Source organism: Mixophyes fleayi, chromosome 4 (assembly GCF_038048845.1).
Source record: "Mixophyes fleayi isolate aMixFle1 chromosome 4, aMixFle1.hap1, whole genome shotgun sequence".
NCBI lineage: Eukaryota > Metazoa > Chordata > Amphibia > Anura > Limnodynastidae > Mixophyes > Mixophyes fleayi.
In genome coordinates this window covers 83,165,606-83,185,420 of record NC_134405.1, presented here as the reverse complement: position 1 = coordinate 83,185,420, position 19,815 = coordinate 83,165,606, and the positions used below count along the sequence as shown (strand labels likewise).

Genomic DNA, 19,815 nt, shown 5'->3' with positions numbered 1-19,815 from the left:
TCTGCAAACTCCCGGAACTGCCTTGAGTCAAGTAAGGTCGTTTCTACATATATACTATAAGATTGACCAATTTCCAGTTTCACTTTCCTTTTTAAGTGGTGAGAACACAACACAAGGTCATCTGTTATTATTGTAAGATTAGAGGCTTACAGCAAAGACTATTTTAATATCAAAGTTTGTGTAGTAAGCATCTGAAAAGATGTACAAACACGAAGTTTAAGGACTTATTTAAACCGGTCTGTTGTTAATGCGCTTTTGAGATTCCAACGAACGCCTGAAAACCACATTAAAAATAGGATGTACATAGAAATGGATTAAAAACGCATCTACATACATGTAGATTTGGACGCATTTTCCGTCTGAAATACAGACGTTAATTATATCTGAAAAAGACGCTTCTTACACGGGTATGTTGATCCGGACGCATCTCAGCCGATTGTCGTCATTATAAGTTGTAATTACCCCAGTGGTGGAGCACCAGCAAGTTTCCTGTCTCCTGATACGTGCATGTGTATCTGAGTCACAGTCTACATCTGCGCCAACACACCCATAATGTATTTTGGCTACGCTTACACCCCCCTCCTTCCCTTGTTCTGCCTCAACTATAAGGAGCTGCAAGCAGTCGTAAGTACAAGATGCATCTCTGTCCTCATATGACCACAGCCGTAACTAGAGGTCTGTGCACATGACCAGAAGTAACAAGCGTGTTACATGCAGCAGACCCCACTTTGTATCCAACTCCATATGATCCCACAATGTTCGTTTTCATGCCTTTTACCCTTCTTCCCAGTGCATGTATGAATGAGCATTGAATCTCTCCCTCTATCTCTATCTCTCGCTCAATCTGCAAATGATTATTTTCTGCAGCCTCTAGTGAAAAAAAAGTGATTAAACACGGTTAACCTGACCTTTATCAGAATGGCCGGTATGACTGAGCGTATTAATGGACTGGTCTGGGCTTTGTTACAATGGACTGCTCATCCTCTGTTAACCTCCCAGTATTGGGGGTAGATTTATCAACCCCTCTATAAAGGAAAGTGGAGGTGTTGCCCATAGCAACCACTTACATTATTGCTCTCATTCTAGAATGTACTACATACACCAGTGATGGACAACAGGCGGCTTCTAGCTCTTCCTGCTTTATTGTCAGATTTGTTTGTTACAACATGTAACACTTGTTTAAAATTCCAGCTGATATGTTATTGCAGGTATGTGTCTCTTTCTTTAATTAAATGTATTTGTTAACCTATTACTGAGAGTATAGGTAATGTGCGGCCCTTTTGAAGGTGAGAAGGCCGCACCATGCGAGCCCTCGAAATGTATCAGGTTGCCCATAACTAACATAAATGATAACTAGATCAGTGATGGCCAGTGATGCACATCAGGGGCCGCAAAAGTGTCGCACATTACCCTCAAAATCAGTAATAAGTTAAAATAATCCATTTAATCAAAGAAAGAGACAACTATATTAAATAACATACCAGCAGGCATTTTATGCAAGTGTTACAAGCTAGAAAAAAACAAATTTTACGCCTGTTATCAGTCACGGAACTAGAGTCTGATTGGTTGCTACGGGCAACGCCTCCACTTTTTATAAGGTTTGATAAATCTACCTCCTTGGTGTTGAATAGCATAGCCCTGGGCTGTATCTTCTGTACTAGATGCCAATACATAGATAAAACATTAAGCTGCCCATTCTACTATGGATCCCTCAATTTTGAGGTTGATCACAGAAGTATTGTTTTTCTTTATATACATGAATAAGGTTCGGTTTATATGCCAGGGCTGCTTTATAATCCCAGTCCACTGAATTTGTTTTTAGTTTAATCTACTTGTGAGCTGGAGATTATAGCTGGTGTGTTGAAAATATAGATTTATTGAGCTGATGCTTCCCTCTTCCTTTCACGTTTCTAAAATAGAAATTTAATTAGTATTGATATTCTCTGATATAAGGGACACAGAATAAATCATCATCGTCAATATTTATGTAGCGCTAACAAATTCCATAGCACTGTACAATAATCTAATTTGTGACAGATATTTGTAATTTGGAAAGTTTACATTAGGATGGAGGACTGTATATCCAAAAAAAAAAAGTTAATTAGATGATGAATAATGGTATAATAAAATTTAAGTAAAGGTGGAGTTTGAGTAAAGTGAACATAAACCGATAAAAAGAAAACATCTTGTTTTAAAATTTCATGTATTAGAAATCTATTATTACATGTGTAAATGATTTGTATGGACTTAAATCAGAGCTATGGTCTCTGCTTTTGCTGTCAGGGAACCGCTATAATGAGGCCACGATGACCTTTAAAGTGAGCAGTGTGGTGATAATAGAAATTATTTATTCAGATTATTATTAAAGTGTTAATATAGGTCATACATTGCTGCTGAAGGCAGCATGAGTTATTGACTTAAGTCAGTGACTACTGATGTACGTAAATTTGGCAACCTCCTGTTTTGAATAATTTTTTGAGTAAACAAAGTAGTTATCTCATACACTTACCTCCTCAACAGACCAAAATATTTTATATTAGTTCCACTTTATTGATTGGGCGTTCTTTCATATTGGCTTCATTGGAAGTTTTGCTATATATATCTTTCTATGTTATCAATTACCTGGAAACACTCTTCAGTTGGGCCAATCTGTGTGATAAAACACTTGACCTTGAATGTGACAAGCTATTTCACCGTTTGCAACCAATGAAAATTGTGAACATCAATAATTCATCTGAGTGCTGCTGGAAGTTATAATCCATAACCATTAGACGCATTCCCTCTCAATAATTTGATTTGCTCCCGTTTGAGAGATATCTTCATAACACGTGGTACGACATACATTACTGAAGCATCTTTCCCACATCTAGCTATGCTTGTGTGTTTTTCTGGTCATTAGACGCTAGATGATATCACTCGTGCCTGTAGCAGAAAGTTAAGCAGAATGTATTGTTTCTGCTGTTTGTCTAGAGGTGTAATAATGTAAAATTGTACTTTCCTTTGGTTTATAATATTCTGCTTGTGCAGTCGCTGGATCTGGCGCAAATGTGTCTGTACCTAAACTTCTCTTTGTGCATGTAAATATAACAGGGCTTTGTGGACCATTTGGCACTCTTTAAGAAAATATGTTAAACAAAGCACCAAGGGTTTGTGGGCATAGTTTAATCGCTCTAGGCAATGATGGTTGTCGATGCAAAGTTTAAAAAAAAACAACAATAGAAAAGGGAAAAAAGAAAAAAAGGTGCAGTAACAGCTATGGCAACCAGTAAAAAATATATAGTTATTTCTTTCATACCATAAATTGATATAAGATGAAGGATCACTTCACTGGAAAAACATTTTCCAGAATTTTCCGAAAAGCAGGAAAAAAAGAGGTGGCTGTACTAAACATTGTAATGAGGAGAAGAGTGCCAGGGGGAGTATGGGAAAAGGAATAATATTTAAGCTGAATTTAGTTAATTTTGGGCCTGGTGCTCAGTATTATGGAAAAACTATTCTGGTTAAGATCCCAGATCTGTCAGTTATTATACAATGTAGGTTGTAGTCTACTTATTAAGGCAGGATTCATGTATACCATACTTGTTTAGTTTAATATGCATATGTTATGATAATATGGATATGTTATACAAATATCAAAAGGGGATGTGACAATTGACAAAAAAGGTGGCGTGGTGCCAAGAGAAAATTCTGGATTTCCCCTGTAGTAGTTCCCTATCTACTGCTACATCCCACCTTAAAATCCTGTGATTGCCCCATTAAAATATTACGCACTGTTTTCACATTGTGGTCAATCTTTCTATATGGAGCACTAGAGCAGTGTTGGCTAACCTGTGACACTCCAGGTGTTTGTGAAACTACAAGTCCCAGCATGCTTTGCCAATATATAGCAGCTTATTGCTGGAAAGGTATGCTGGGACTTGTAGTTTCACAACACCTGGAGTGTCACAGGTTAGCCAACACTGATCTAGAGGCTCTGCATTATTTATTTATTTTTTAAAGTTCCAGTCAGTTTCTGCTGAACGTCTCCTGATTTGAGAATAGCCTCTAGGTAATGTTTGAAGTAGATGTATTATGGAGTTTGAAGTTTATAGTTTAATCAATATGGAATAATTTGCGGCTATGATTACCGATGTCTTAAAATCACCAAAGCTTGTTCATTCGTAAGGAGCAAGAATGCCGAAAACGAGAGAAAATTCCAGTGGCAATACTAGCTGATTTTAGCCACTATTGTAGTGTGAGTTGTCCTAAAATGACAAATAATAATGATATTAAAATTAATAGGATCATCATCAGACATTTTGGAAAGTTGATTGCTATCGGCTTGTGTGTGCGGTCATCGTCCGATCCCATGGACAGGCCTCAGTGAAGCCCAAAGTGGTCCAGGCATTCAGATTACATCTGATTTGGCCACCCTTGTGTGTTGCTACAATGAATGACCATTCTGTTGCTTGACTCTCGGGTTGAGTGGCAGAATCAGGGTTTGTAGGTACATACTTGGGTTTAGGGCTATAGTCTCGGGATCAGTCAGCCAAACGTTCTTACTCCATGTTTATTGATTTTTAGCTGTTGGAGGCACCTCTGTTTTACAGTCCTCCGTGTGGGTGTCTTTCATAGTTTAAGGCAGTGGTTCCCTTTTGCTGTTTCACAAAACAATTCATAAAATGATAGTCGGCAAGGCACTCACATACTGATAAGGGTTGGGGAACGCTTCAGCCAAATAACTGTTTACTTCTCCTTTTTGATTTTCTTAAAATACATTAACACAGTATAGTTATAAATTCTCATTTTAAGGTCTGTCGCTGTAAAAAAAAATAAAAAGATCTTTCTGTTAGATGGATAACAAATTGGAATTGAAAGATTCATGTTGTACAGGATTTCTGGGTCTGCTGTTTCAGAAAGATCCAGCTATGATTGAGAGGAGCCCATTCTTTGTTTACTCTGTGTGAAATTATTTATGAAGTACATTTATAAATTCATAATGTACCATCACATTATTTCTGTTCACTGGTTAGGATGAAAGGGAATAGATCCCCCGGCCTCATCTGTGTTTATCATGATTGGTTTGGCAGCACTCAGGGTATCTTGCTAAAGCGGGAATACCATGGTAGCTTGTCAGCCACACACATGACAATCGCCTTCAAGTTCTCAGGCGCTCTCTTTGGGCCAGGGACTCCCTGATGCTCCCAGCCAATTGCAATAAATATTGAGATGTGGACAGGGATCTACTAATTTTTTTATTTTTTTTTAACTCTTTATTTTCAACAACATGAGTTACAAACAATTCAAAGTTAGAATACAGAGATACTGTATACAAAACAAAACAATAATCATAATTGGTATGATCCAACTGTAAGCCTTGGAAAGGCCCGTTATTGGAAACCCTATGTTGTGTTTTTCCTAAATTTTATTGAAAAGAAAAAGGAGAGAGGGAGGAGATGGGGGGGGGGGGGGAAGAAAGATAAAGAGAGAAAAAAGTTAAGAGGGGAAAGGGACAGAGGGATAACTCGACATATACCTTCCGAGGTGGGATGAAGCTAATCCGACAACCCCCCGAGAGGAAACAGAGCCCACACTATAAAATGAATGGAGAATGCAATTCACTGGGTGGCGGGCATTGAAGTCTGATGGAAAGAATACCAGAAGTCTCACACCTTATCAAAATTTGGTATTTTGTCATGAAGAAGGCTAGTAATGTATTCCACTGAGGCCATATACCAGACCCGGGAGACTATGCTGTGGAGACTTGGAGGGGAAAGGGATTTCCACTCCTTAGCTATCATAACCAGAGGGTCTGGCAACACCCCAATCTCTAGTATTTTTGTGATAAGGTCAGCAACCTGGGACCAAAGATTAGAGATGCTGGGGCACGTCCACCAAATGTGATAGAATAAACCAACTTCCCCACATCCCCTCCAACAGAGATCAGAGGTGCCTGGGTAGATTATATGTAGTCTCGAAGGCACAAGGTACCATCTCATGTACACTTTAAATGTGTTTTCCCTTTTTGATGTGTTGATGGGTATCTTGGCGATCCTAAGCCTGAGACCATCTCTCCTGTCCCAAGGATTTGCCAGTATGCCGCTCCCAGGCCGTCTCAAATGGTTCAAACGATATCATTTCCTGGGTTCAGGAAGACGTGGTAAATCAGAGATATCAATTCGGGGGCTCCGGCATGGACCACACAACTCCTCCCAAATGGTGTGGGCAAACGTAACTTGGAAGTCCTACAAAGAGATTGTATAAAACCTCGTATTTGGATATAAGCAAAGTGCAAGGATGAGGGAAGGCCCTTTTTTTTCTCTCAAATCTGAAAAAGTCTGGGGAGCGTATACTCCTAAAATATGAGTGAACTGGGTGATACCCGCCTCCTGCCAAGGATGCGGGAACGCCTTGTGGTTCCCTGCCGGGAAGTCTGGATGATGCCACAGCGGAGTGAGAAGGGAAGGGAATGAGGTGAGCTGCCACTTACTGTGCAGTTTGTCCCATATGTTAAGGGTGAACTGAATAGAGGGGTGGGCATAGACTGAGGCCAGTCTCTGACTCCGAGGGCGCCAAGGAAGAGCATTCAAAATATAATCTGGAGTGAGTGCATTCTACAGGTCGACCCACCTCTTAGTCCCCGGGGCAGACTGCCAGGAGATGACATGGCTAAGGTTAACTGCGTAGTAATAACGGTCAAAAAGAGGAAGCCCAAAGCCTCCCGAGTGAGTAGACTTAGCTAAACATGAACGCTTAAGTCTCGACTTTTTCCCTTGCCAAATTAATTTACCACAGATTGTTTGCAGGTTAGCTAGAAAAGTGCCTGGTACTGGTATGGGCAGCATTTGAAACAGGTATAAAATTCGAGGTAAAACGTTCATTTTTATGACACTGATTCTACCGAACCAGGAGATAAAAAGCGGGTCCCATTTTATAAGATCTTTTTTTATGGATTCAAGAAGAGGAGTAAAGTTGGCATGAAACAACTGACTAACTTCCTTCGTGATCTGAACTCCCAAATAACGTAAACGCCTTGGGGCGCCATTGCAATCTGAACGAGGATTCAAGTGCGTTTTTAGTTGCGCTAGAAACTTGTAGAGAGAGAGCCTCCGACTTAGAGTTGTTTATCTTGTATCCTGACATAAAACCGTACTCTTTGAGTTCCTTAAACAAATTTGGGAGCGAGATTAGAGGATTAGAGAGCGTTAGTAGGACGTCGTCAGCAAATAACGAGATTTTAAAATGACGTGGACCAATTCGGATTCCTGTGATATCTGGGTTTTGTCTGATGGCGGCCGCCAATGGTTCGATGCTCAAGGCATATAGTAAAGGAAATAAAGGGCAACCCTGTCTTGTGCCGTTACCATAAGAGAAAGCCCGGGACAGTAAGCCATTTGTCAATACAGATGAGGAGGGACGATGATATAGAGCCTGAATGACCGATAAAAAGGCCCCATTCAGTCCAAAGTGACTAAGAATTCGGAACATGAAGGGCCATGAGAGCCTATCAAAGGCCTTTTCAGCGTCTAGAGCCAGAACAACTGATGGAATCTTGTTCTGGTTGACATAGGCTATTATGTCTATTGTACGTCTGGTGTTGTCTGGGATCTACTAATTTTAAGGGTAACAAACTCCAATATATGTGGAGGAATTCAATTAGACGTGAAGTCTCATGTATGTTCCGGATACACCTTGCGGCGGAGATTTCTTTGAAATCTCTGCTCATTTTTACTTGCACCAATATGGAGCTACCGTATTTCTACCATAATTGCCAGCAATGTTCGTGCGCCACATCACCAGCAATTGAATTCCCCCCTATAAGTAGGATTTATTTTACTATAAATGTGAAATGTGTCTGTTATTCTGCACACGTTACTTTATTTGTATGCATATTTAAGTACTATGAAAGTAAAATAACTTAGTCGGGGGCATCATTGATTGAGTTACAATGGTTGAGCTGTCGTACACAAGCCTCAGAGCACCATGCGCAATGTCGACTGCAGTGTAAAGTATGTCGCCAACAGACTCTAGAAACGCGTTCTGTGGAGTGACGAATCGCGTTTCACCATCTGATTGACGAATCTGGGTTTGGCGGACGCCTAGAGAATGCTTCCTACCCAAATGCATACTTCCAACTGTAATGTTTAGTGATGGGGGAATAATGGTCTGGGGCTGTCCATCAATAAAATGCTTTCCTAAATTTGATGTGGAAGAACTTGACTTTCCTGCACATTGTCCTGAATTCCATCAAGCACCTTTGGGATGTAGACTAGGAGCCAGGCTTTATCGCACTAAACCTCTTAAATGCTGTTGTTGCTGATTGGATGCAAATCACCATAGCTATGTTCCAAAATCTAGTGGAAAGCCTTCTCCAGAGTAGTGGAGGCTGTTATAGCAGCAAAAGGGTGACCAATTCTATGTTAATTCCCATGGTTTTGGAATGAGATGTTCAACAAGCGCATATAGATGGGATGTTCGGGTGTCCACATACTTTTGGGCAGACATTGAAGATCATTTTCAATGCAAAAATGCAAACCAGCAGCACAAACACTGATTTGGGACATGGTTGTATTTTTTGCAAGTCTGACTATCTTTGTGGGGAAGAGCTAGGATTTGCTGCCCAAGATCGCGGTATCTGTACTCTGTAATACGCTGTGGACCACATGATGTGAGTTGGGGATTATGGTTGCAAACATATGCCTAAGTTTGCTCTGACATAGATAAATGAGATTTCATTTTGCACGATAGGACTATTTAAATTAGATAAAGAGGTGGAGAGGTCACATTTCCAGGTGCAGTCTCTGCTCTACTGGCAGTGCACAGCCTTCTCCTCCCCGTAAGATGACTTGTTCCTATATATATATATATATATATATTGTATATAATTGTGTTCTTGTTCTCATTGTGTTTCTCAGAATTATTTTTGCAGTAGTCCACATTTTTGGTTGTGTTTATTTAACTGATAAGCTCTATTATTATAATTGGGGACATCTCTATTACAATGTGGTTAGTGTTTTTGTTGAATGGATTATGAATGGTACCAGCCCTTTTTCTTCATCTCTTTATATACCTTCCATCTGTTCTTTCCCTTATCCACACTGTTTGCTCTGCATAAACTGTGTCCTCCTATTTAGTAAATATGATTTTGTTTTGGGAATCAATAAGCTGTAAATACTTTAGACAAGGCTGTGATCATGGGGTAAGGAAACATAGATTTAGTCACAAGTATTGAAGAAACCAGTTGCAGCCTGAAATAAAAAAAAAAAAGTGTTGAGGATAATGGCTGTAGAAATGACAGTCAAATTATGGGTCTTGTACATATAGTTATGGACGTTAGAAGATTAATTTTATGGTTTGTCCTGTATGTTATGTATCTTTGTCCTCTAACAACAGTAAACTGGGAGTTTTGTAACCATAGAATCTCTTGTCTTCTGACAGATGGGTATTTGGTGTCGGTTCTTAGTGCTCTGCCTGCAGGCTGGTTCCTGAAGATGTACTGGTGTGTTGGAGCTGAAGCATGTGCCGGGAGTCGTGCTGGAAGCATGGATTCACACAATGGTGAGTGCGCCTGGGTCTATAGTCACTGATGCATTGTCTCAGTACCAGCCCAAAAAAGAATAAAGACTAGCATCAAAAATTTATATTTGATCCCAGTCATACCACACGTGGTAGTGCTGGATTCCTTCATAGCAAATCCTATTTTGCTGGTGCCTCCGTTCCCAAGATTCTCCATTCCCCTAGCCTGTGGAAGTCATCATCATCATCATTTATTTATATAGCGCCACTGATTCCGCAGCGCTGTACAGAGAACACATTCACATCAGTCCCTGCCCCATTGGGGCTTACAGTCTAAATTCCCTAACATATACACACACACACACACACACACACACACACACACACACACACACACACACACACACACACACAAAGACTAGGGTCATACCCTGACATGCCCCCCATCAGCCAAGTATGTCTGCTGCTGCAGAGTTCCCCGGCCAATCACAATAGATATTGTAATACAACTCAAACTTTTAAAAGTGCTGTATTGAATGTATAGATAATTATCAATAACACAGTTTCAGAGTTGCATAGATAAAAGCATCCCAAAATGTTTTATGTTAGTATACATATATTTGGTTTAAAAACCTGATTACTGATATATTCTGTTTCATGCCTATCATCTTCTGTGTAGCTGAGGTAGGATTGGAATAAGAGGATCCCCTGCTTGTTGTAAAACTGTGCATTATAAACTATGATGCGGTAACACATTGTGACTAATTAACAAAATAAACCCCTGGGAAAGGACAACATGGCACGTTGGAGGTTGTGGTGATAATATATGCAGCATTTGTTCTGGTGATTTCAGGATATCTGGACTTTGCTCCTATCATGTTGGCTTTAAAATGCCAATTACACAGTCCCTGAGCTGATGTTGACTGATATAACCTGGGTTGTTATATTCTGGAAATCTCAAGCACAGTGGCGTAGTGGTTAGTACTTCTGCCTTACAACACTGGCGTCATGAGTTCGATTCCTGACAATGGCCTTATCTGTGTGGAGTTTGTGTGTTCTCCAAGTGTTGGCGTGGGTTTCCTCCGGGTGCTCCGGTTTCCCCCCACACTTCAAAAACATACTGGTAGGTTAATTGACCCTAGTCTGTCTGTGTGTATGTGTGTGTATATTAGGGAATTTAGCCTGTAAGCCCCAATGGGGCAGGGACTGATGTGAGTGCGTTCTCTGTACAGCGCTGCGGAATTAGTGGTGCTATATAAATAAATGGTGATGATGATTTCTTAAAGTATATGAAATGTACACACTGGTATCAGGCCATTTGTTAGAAAAGGTAGGTTTAGTATCCAGATATGGACATCATGCTGAATGCCGACTGTTGCTGAACTGCGTGTTTGACCCGTCCAGCTGACTGTCTTTATGTCATGAATTCTTTGAGGGCATGAAGGTGTAGGGTTCTACTCTACTGTACAAGAACACAGACTGGATAAGCTGCCCCACAGTTTCCTCAAGGGACATTAGCTTGCTAAATATTTAGGAAAATATTTAGGAATTAAGTGGCCAATTAGTAATTCATTCTGTTCTACAGATTATCAAAGAAACTGTGATTCTTTAGTTTTTTTTTCTTTTTGTGTACAACCAAACCTGTCATATACCCACATACAACTTAATCCAAAGATCCAAGTATGCAATTATTAATTAAGTTTATCCTGTAATTTTATAATCACTTTTTAATAGTTATTCAAATTCATAAGTGGACCTAAAGCTTCTCACTGCATTATGCAGTATTCTAGTATTAGATATTAGAGACCATTTTCACAAAAACATCTTTGAACTCCACTTAAACAGCACTGTGCTGCCCAAAGCGAGTGCAATTATTCTGACCACTTAATAACTATTGATGGTTAATGATTGTTTATGTCGCTTATAAAACAACAGTTTGACCCATGATTTTAATAAAATATATAATAGTACCACACTTTTGCTTGGTTTTAATATAAATCTTTACGCTTTTAGTTTTTACTGATAGTTGCATTTACGTGCTGCTGTCTTGTATATTAAGATGACCACAGTCTGGACTTTACTGCCTAGGAGTGTGAGGGAGCTTATAAAGGGACCTATCTCTCTCCTGCTTAAAGGATCTCCCTAGACTTGAGGTATTGATCTATCAGGTAGCAAAGCCATAAGTCTGACCTTAGTAACGGATGCCGTAATTCTTTCAGCCTGCAGAGTTGTTTTGACAGCTTTAAACCCCGAAAATCTCCTGTTACTGGGTCTAGACAAAGGGCTACACAGAAAATGAATTCACTTTTATGATTTATGTTTTTTTAAATGCTTATGGTCTAAATAGGGAATCATAAGAGAGAATGGAGGGAGCAAACTGTAAATAGTCTTTTACATGCCTAAACAGTAAATATTACTCCAGCCAGTGTTGGCGGTGGCTGGAGAGTGGTCCGGCTATCATGGACGGTGACTGGAGAGGGGCCCGGGCATCGTGGAGGGTAGCTAGAGGAACTTGGCTCTGTCTCTTTGTTGATAGCTCTTGTTGGGGCTATGCTTGCAAATCAGAATGATTTTTATCATTCATAGAGGGGAGGGGAGCAGGCTAAACAAGTTTATTAGAGCGCTGTGGGAGTAAGGGTACTATCTACCCCCCAAGGTGAGCAGTGTCCCCCAACTTGTGTTCAGAGACAGAGATTTACATGAAGTACAAAAATCCTATTTTCTTAGCATTCTAGTTAAATAACGATAAAAAATGTAGGTGGATGCATGTAATCTCATTAGAGTTTGATATATTGGTAGACCAGATATTCCTACAGCACTGTATGAGCTTATAATGATTTGGGATACAAACAATATTTATGGAATTAAGCAACTAATGTTCCTTTTAATTGGCTTATAGACATAGAGTTGTCGTCCAGCCCTGTGCCAGGACAGTGCAGTATAATAACGGATATAATAATGTGACAACAATAGAGTACTGATCAACATATATCAATCAATCAGAATTGACTTATACACACACAAAGTGAGTGTTCTGATATATTCTGTCTTTAGTCACTGATCCAGTTCCAGAGCCCCTACATGTATAAGACATTAAATAAACATTTGTGGCCTATGATGTTGTGGCCAGCCCTGTATGCAGACGCTTGTCAGTCTACAACTGAAGAAGAAATGAGAATGGTTTCTGCAGATTTTGCACCTCCAAGAAAGTGGCAGCTTCACCATTTACAGACCACTTCCCTGTCATATTGCACATCATAAACCACTCTCCACAGTAACATCCACTTTTTCTATTTATTTTAATACATGCTTTTTGCTGACCTATCTTTATATTATAAAGCATTTTACATAGTATTTTGTCATACACACAAAAGTAAGTGCTGGATTCTCCTACATGTTACCATTTTCTATTCATTAAAAGCCACCTGCAAATTATGCATACTATTTGTCCTCATGTTCCTTTTCTAGCAGCCCTTCCCAGCGGCATTATATGCAAAGAGGAGAAGACTTCACATAGTAATGGCATCTGCCATAATAGCTATGAAGGGGGGAGGGGGGGTGCGAGGAATGCAAAAATAGTAATAAAAAAAACCCAACTGCTTTTCGCTCACATTCATCTAAAGTCTAGACCAGTGTTGGCTAACCTGTGACACTCCAGGTGTTGTGAAACTACAAGTCCCAGCATGCATTGCCAATATATAGCAACTTATTGCTGGAAGGGTATGCTGGGACTTGTAGTTTCACAAACATCTGGAGTGTCACAGGCTAGCCAACACTGGTCTGGACAGATATTTATTTGATGCTTCATAGAAATCATTGTGGCTGTACATAAGCTGATTTAAGCAGCGTGCATGCATTCTAGACTGATGCACTCTACATCATTTTATGCTCTTTGCTGTTATTATTGTTAAATGTTGATCACTATTATAATAATACTGTTTTAACAATCATGGGATGGACGATGGTCACAGCTGGTTGCTAGATAGCCGGTGCATGGCTTCGTACCAGAGGCAGCTGACCCAAACTTGAGAACATACTCCGATTACTAGCAATTACATTAGATCCTGACCTACACCTGCCGTATGAAACCCTTTGTTAAATTTGTTGCGTTGAACCGAAATTGGAAACATTTACAGAAATCAAAGCTATTTTTCTGAATAAACACCTCGCATCTGAAACAAGAAATTACAATGGCATTAAAAAAAACCCTGGAGATTTGGTGGACTGTATAGAAAGGAGCCTTAAATAGGCCAAGGTTTAGGAACATCTGTAGAGGCCTTTCTGCTGATCATTAGGGCACATATAAAAATACAGGGGGGAAGAAAATATAACCGCTATTCACAGAGGCATTCCCAGAGAATCCCACCAGTCCTATCCCTTATCTTCCCCCTATTCTTCTGTGAAACATGAGCAGTTTATATTCCTCTACTGCAATGGGACAGGGAATTGAATATTGCCAGGAAGGACTTAGATGAAGCCGTCTCTCCTCCCTCTGTTTTATCTCCGCCTGTCTGAGGTGAGGGAGCCTCTTCACAAGGTCCTTGCATCCAGAGATGCTGTGATCGCAGGAAGGTCATTAGGATCTAAACCGAGACTGCGACAGAAATGTGCTTTATTCACAATCCTTCTTTTCATGTACTCCGTGCCACACTAGACACCCAGCTGATGTTTCCAAATCATGAAAAGGTTAGTTCTTTCTCTATTTCCTTCTACCTGTACTACAATAAATAATAATACTTCCTCACCATCGCTTGGTTCTGTTTATAATAACCTCCTTCATGAAAAGTGGACTGTTTATGCTTGAACGCTACTTCACCTGTGTGATTGTTGTCAATTTCGTTCTGTGTGTTGCTCAGAGAACACCCAGTTGTTCTAAAGTCAGTTAGCACAATGTTACGTATGTGTGAATATTGTGATCAGTAGTGTGTGAATCTCTGCAGTGTTATGATGAGAAGTTGTGTGTGTGTGTATATTGTAGATTGTGGATAGTCTATTCATAACTCTAATGTACTAGTATAGTTGTTTAGGTTTAAATCCTACATATGGCAATATAATAAAAATGTATACAATAGAACAGGAAGAGACACAGGAACTGCAGAATGTGTGTTGAGAAATACTTATTCAAATCCAAAAGGGCTACTTGTGTGCTAAAAATTGCACTTAATAATATTATTACTATTATTATATAAAAAATATACCGGCCTTCCCTGAATGATAATGGACAGAGGTTATCAAAATAACACTAAACAAATGTTCTTTAAAGGAGTGTTCATCTGCATATAAGCATATTGAAATTGCAAGACTTCTTTTCATAAGACATTACAATTGGTCTCTATACTGGTGTCAAATGAGTTAACATTGTATTTGCCCTTCAAAATTGGGAGAATGGGTTCAGAAACTGCTATCCTAATGGACTAAACCTCAGGAGCCCTCTCAAATGTCTGTGACTTGAAATTTGCTGAATAATTAACAAGCAGCTGTACTCAGACTGTGTCTGCATTATGGAAGCAAGTGGACTGAAAGAAACACTTGTTTTGCTATTTTTGGTGTTTCAGCAGTTACCTATTTTAATAAGATGAAAATTAATGTAGTCTTTTTTTTAATTTGTCCGTACACCTTTTTAGACTAAAAAAAAAAGAAGTTCAGTCCTTTTGCAATGTTTGATTTATTTCATATATTTAATATGTTTTGTGTCAGTTACTGACTGGAATTTGTATCAAATGTTTTGTTATAGAACTATATAAATGTTTTTTAGGTTACGATTTTTTAATATGTGTGGCTTTTGGCTAGACAAATGCTTCTATATGTACTTTGTCAATGCTGGAACCCTCTTCTGGGAAACAGTCTATAAAACTAACATATCATGGCTTTATATGTAGAGTTTATTCTAAAACATAATCCTACGATAGTGATTTTCTATCAAGCTATATATTTATATATTTGACAACATTAATGGTCCAACTCCACTAATGCACATGAATGCAAATAGTCCTGAAGTTGGCCTAAAAGACTTGAAGTGAAAAGCGACAGAGTACTTTCTGGTGTAAAATATCAAACGCAAGAAATGACGTGTATAACATGATCAACTCTCAGAACTGTGACGTGATGGTCACGCACGCAATGAATTTCACTACACAGATCCACATGAGCTCACTATGGACAGTATCCATTGTTACTATTCTAGGGAAAAAAATTGGTGTGTCCATAGTGTATTGCCAAAACCAACATGTATACTTGCAGAAATGAAACTGGTACACACATAAAAGATACACCATGTGTAACATAAAATTGATCACACTATTTTATTTGCTTCTGTAACCGGTATAATTTCTGTGCACCAAACAAGTAAATATAAATAATGATTCAATATTAATCGCATCAATGAGGATATTGAAGTGTTTCATGGAGATCAAAGCTCCTCCTCACGATATAATGTGTATATATGCATAATGTCTGGTGTTGAGGCTGGTGGACTTTACAGCATATGTCACAAATATATTGCTGCTTGGCTATACAAGTAATAGTGCCCACAGGGCTTTATTGCCTGCAGCATACTGGGTCTACTGTAAGGACTTGGGCATATGGACCAGCTACTATAGATAAGCCAGCAGCTGCCGTGTGGTTGCATGTATTATGATTACAGTGCATCTCTGGTGTAACCGGGCGTTCGTACTGCTATCTAGACCTATATCATGGCTACCAATGTTGTTATTTTTGTGGTAAGACTTTGTGTCAAGTTCTCCTATGCTCTGCTTAGGATCCACAGGTATGGGAAACAAGCAGTCCATGCCCGGGGAGCTTGTGGTGAATCAAATCCCGTTGGTGGCAGAGATCCAGGCCGCATATAGCGAGCGGGAGAGCGACCGAGCACATGATCTGGTGAAGGCCGCCTGTGAGGAAAATCTTCCAAGGCATGAAAAGGTTTGTTGGGCCGCATGAGCGCTGCATGTTGCTTAATCAATTTAGCATCACTTTTAATAAGGCAGCATTGTTTAAATTCATTAAACAGACCATTTAATTTAATTTCATAGCTGCGTGTGTTACAATTTTACCATTTTTTTGTTCATCATATTGTTTAGTTTGGTGGCAACGACCAGGGAAAATGTTGTTCTGGTGTGGTTGACCAGATGATATTCCTTTAACCACAAGTTATTTTATTTTTTTGATGAAAGAATATAGTTGAGACTTCTGAAGAAATGTTTATTCATCGCTGCTTGTGCATTTGGCCGTGCAGCGTGGAGGGTGCCCAACGGGTATTTTCTGAGGTGAACTTTGATTTTCAGACCTTGCATGACACTAGTGACAGTATTGATATATTGTGTGTGTTTGTGCAGTTTCAGCTCCTGAGAATCACAGCCGCTTATGGCGACGTGCCCTCAGTGCGTTATCTGCTTCAAGAGGCTCAAGTGGTTTTACCAACCGAACCCAGCGACGATAACCCAGCTGTTATGGCGGCTCAGTTTGGGCATGGAGAGACAGTAACATTGTTGCTGGATTCCTTGGCAGGTAAAAGTAAAAACTTTTAAAGTACCTTATTGGTCGGGAAAATATAAATTTGCATGAAAAGATTTTTATCCTTCTCCAACAATGATCTCAAAATACCGAACGCTAAGATTCATATCCCCAACTAATAATATAATGTTTTTCAAATCACTATTTATTTTTCGCTTGTTCACACTTATCTGCTACGAATATGCTTTTCAGACGCCATCCAACGCCTCAAAAGTACATTAGAATAGTATGAATGGATTCATAGGGAAATGGTCCCACCGTTGCTTCTAAAATTCTAACCGTGTGTATTCAGTTTTAGAACGTGGTCATTTCTCATGCATTAACACGCTGCCAATACAATCATGCACTTTTACCCATTTTTCCAGCACATGTATGAACAAGCCCCAAATGTACCCATTTTTCCACACTAACCGATTATAAAATGTATCCGTGTTTAGCGTGTTCAAAGTATGAACTTTTATATTCTGGTGAACATGAAAGGAACTCTTGACATAGGTCAGCAGGATAAATATTAGTATTTATTACCATCTGTAGGCAACATAAAATGAATAATAACTTTTAAATCATTAGATATTTAATTGGGGGATATGAATTAACAAAAATTGATGAAGTTCCCTTTTTAAAAAACGGCAGATGTTCAGGAAGGAAGTGCTGAAAATAACCTGGTCTTGTTACCGTTCCTAGGTTCTAAGTATGAGATGCTCTGTAATATGTATAATAGTGTTTCTTTGGGTTAGGTAGAGCAGGACAATGATCTTGAGATTTGTACAAAATTTAGATTATGAATAAAGTGAACATTCTGCTAAGACGGGGCCATGTATAGAGCAAGCTATTGGCGGATATGTTAAGTATATTTAATAAATAAAATTTGCTTTGTTTGTATGCACTGTTATAGGTCACATTGTTTGTTAGTTCTTGGTTGTAGGCAGTTTGCCTGATACTAATCCAGTAAGTGCACGCCTTGATGGGTGGGGGGTTGGGCATTGAGTATGGTCCGTAATTGGCCTCCAATGGATTAATTTAGTAAGATGAGTTAATATTCGTGAGATTGTAGTTATCAGTTCACTTGGAACCAGCACGTCATGAGTATTAGTCAAATCTTGTGAATATTAGTTGCACGGTGCCTTGGTGATCATGTGGATTCCTAGCAAATTGATGGTTGCCTCTGCTGTGTATAAGTTTCTAATACACTTAAGCTGGGTCTGCAATGCAATGTGGGTAACATGACACAAAAAAATGCTTAATCTATATATAATTAGCACAACGTACAAACATTAGAAGAGAAAATTCACTACACTGTAAGTGCACAGACAACCGGTTTCCCCGTCTGCTGCCGGTCAACAAAAAAAATTACCTATTTTAAAATTTTCTTCTAAAATGATAATAAAAGCAGAAGTCTTGTACGACGTATTCTGATGATGTTTGTGTCTCTTCTGACTTTACAGATGCTTCTAGCCACAAGTCTCTCCTGAACTGGCTGCTGGTCACCTGCTGTGAGAAGGGTCACCTCAGCTTAGTGAAACTCTTGGTTCTAACATACCACGCTGACCCTGATTGCTGTGCAATGAGACATAACGAGTTCCCGGTCCTCTGCAAATTACCTCTGTATGCCACCATTGTAGCAGGTACTGTATAGCGCCTCACCGATTGCCAATATATACATATATTATGTGAGTGTGAAAATACACAGAGTTTAGAATAAGGCGCAAAAAGGGAGGTGATTAAATAATAGGCTTCTGAGTTTCAAACATCAATCACATCAATGACAACATAAAAACATATAAACAATGTCCATAGTCACAAAAAAAAGCTGATAGTTGCAGTACACAGTCTCTCTAAATCATCTCAATATATATCCAGATAATCCCTCGGTGTACTCTAATATTCTCCCAGGGTCCGCCATGCGGTTCACATAAATGCGGGAGACAAGAAAACAAAGGTGCTCCGATAGTGTAGTATATCGATAAAAGGTATTTATTTCACAACAGTTAAAATTCCACTTACATTTAGTAAGAGTTTCAGTGCACATCAAGGTATCTTTCGCCACGCAGACAAGTGTCTGTTAAAAAGCTGCAGCACGATCGAATCTCCGTAGTGATTTCCGGGTATGGTTGTCCCGGTAACTGGTCTCAACACTCATTGGATCCCTTATGTGAGTGTGGTTGGCAGATAGTCAGTGATTGCTATGATTCAGACGTAATCCACATATTTATGTATTTCAAACTCAGTGGGGGTTTTGTCTGTCTGATTTTGTGTTTGGAGCAAATTTTGCTTAATAAATCGTTTGACTGTGGCAGGTGGCACCTCATTTTTATTTATTTATTTTTAAATCCAGGTTCAGGGAATTCCAGAAAAAGTTATATAACTAAAATAAGCATGCATTGGGTAGTGTAATTAGTAGCTACTTTTTTATGTGGAGTTGGACTGCAAATTATTGATAACGGTCATTTCCAGTACCACTCTGCACCACAGCATTTATAACACTCAATATATTGATTGGAGCAAGCAGCCCAATGTGGGATGCCTTTACTTGAGCCCAAGGGAGAGCCCAATTGTGCAGGGATTGGACTAGTGATACTTTCTTCCTGTTTACAAACTGCAGTTTGTGTAGAAATCTGAACGCTGTTTGCTGAATGCAGAAGTTCAAGTAATTCTTCATTTTTATGGGGAAGCCCCTGTGAAATCACTGGGGACTTTCACACAAAAGACATGTGGTTCCATAAGAGGACTCAAACAGGCCTCCCATGCCAGATTTAAGTAACATGCTGAAATCCAGTTCAGTGCTGATCTATTAGTACTAAAATACTT

General features: G+C 39.3%; 1 protein-coding gene across 3 annotated transcripts in view; it reads left to right on the top strand.

The window, feature by feature from the left end:
• The window catches only part of LRRK1 (leucine rich repeat kinase 1), an 86,478-nt gene that overhangs the window by 3,064 nt on the left and 63,599 nt on the right, over positions 1 to 19,815 (top strand). For 2 of the 3 annotated variants that reach the window (XM_075207664.1, XM_075207663.1), the window contains exons 2-5: positions 9,418 to 9,537; positions 16,253 to 16,416; positions 16,830 to 17,001; positions 18,453 to 18,632. In XM_075207664.1, coding sequence (XP_075063765.1) covers positions 9,471 to 9,537; positions 16,253 to 16,416; positions 16,830 to 17,001; positions 18,453 to 18,632 — 583 coding nt within the window. In that variant the 5' untranslated portion in view covers positions 9,418 to 9,470. Of the gene's footprint in view, positions 1 to 9,417; positions 9,538 to 13,961; positions 14,182 to 16,252; positions 16,417 to 16,829; positions 17,002 to 18,452; positions 18,633 to 19,815 lie in introns of those variants that run through there. The other variant, XM_075207665.1, reaches the window with a different exon arrangement.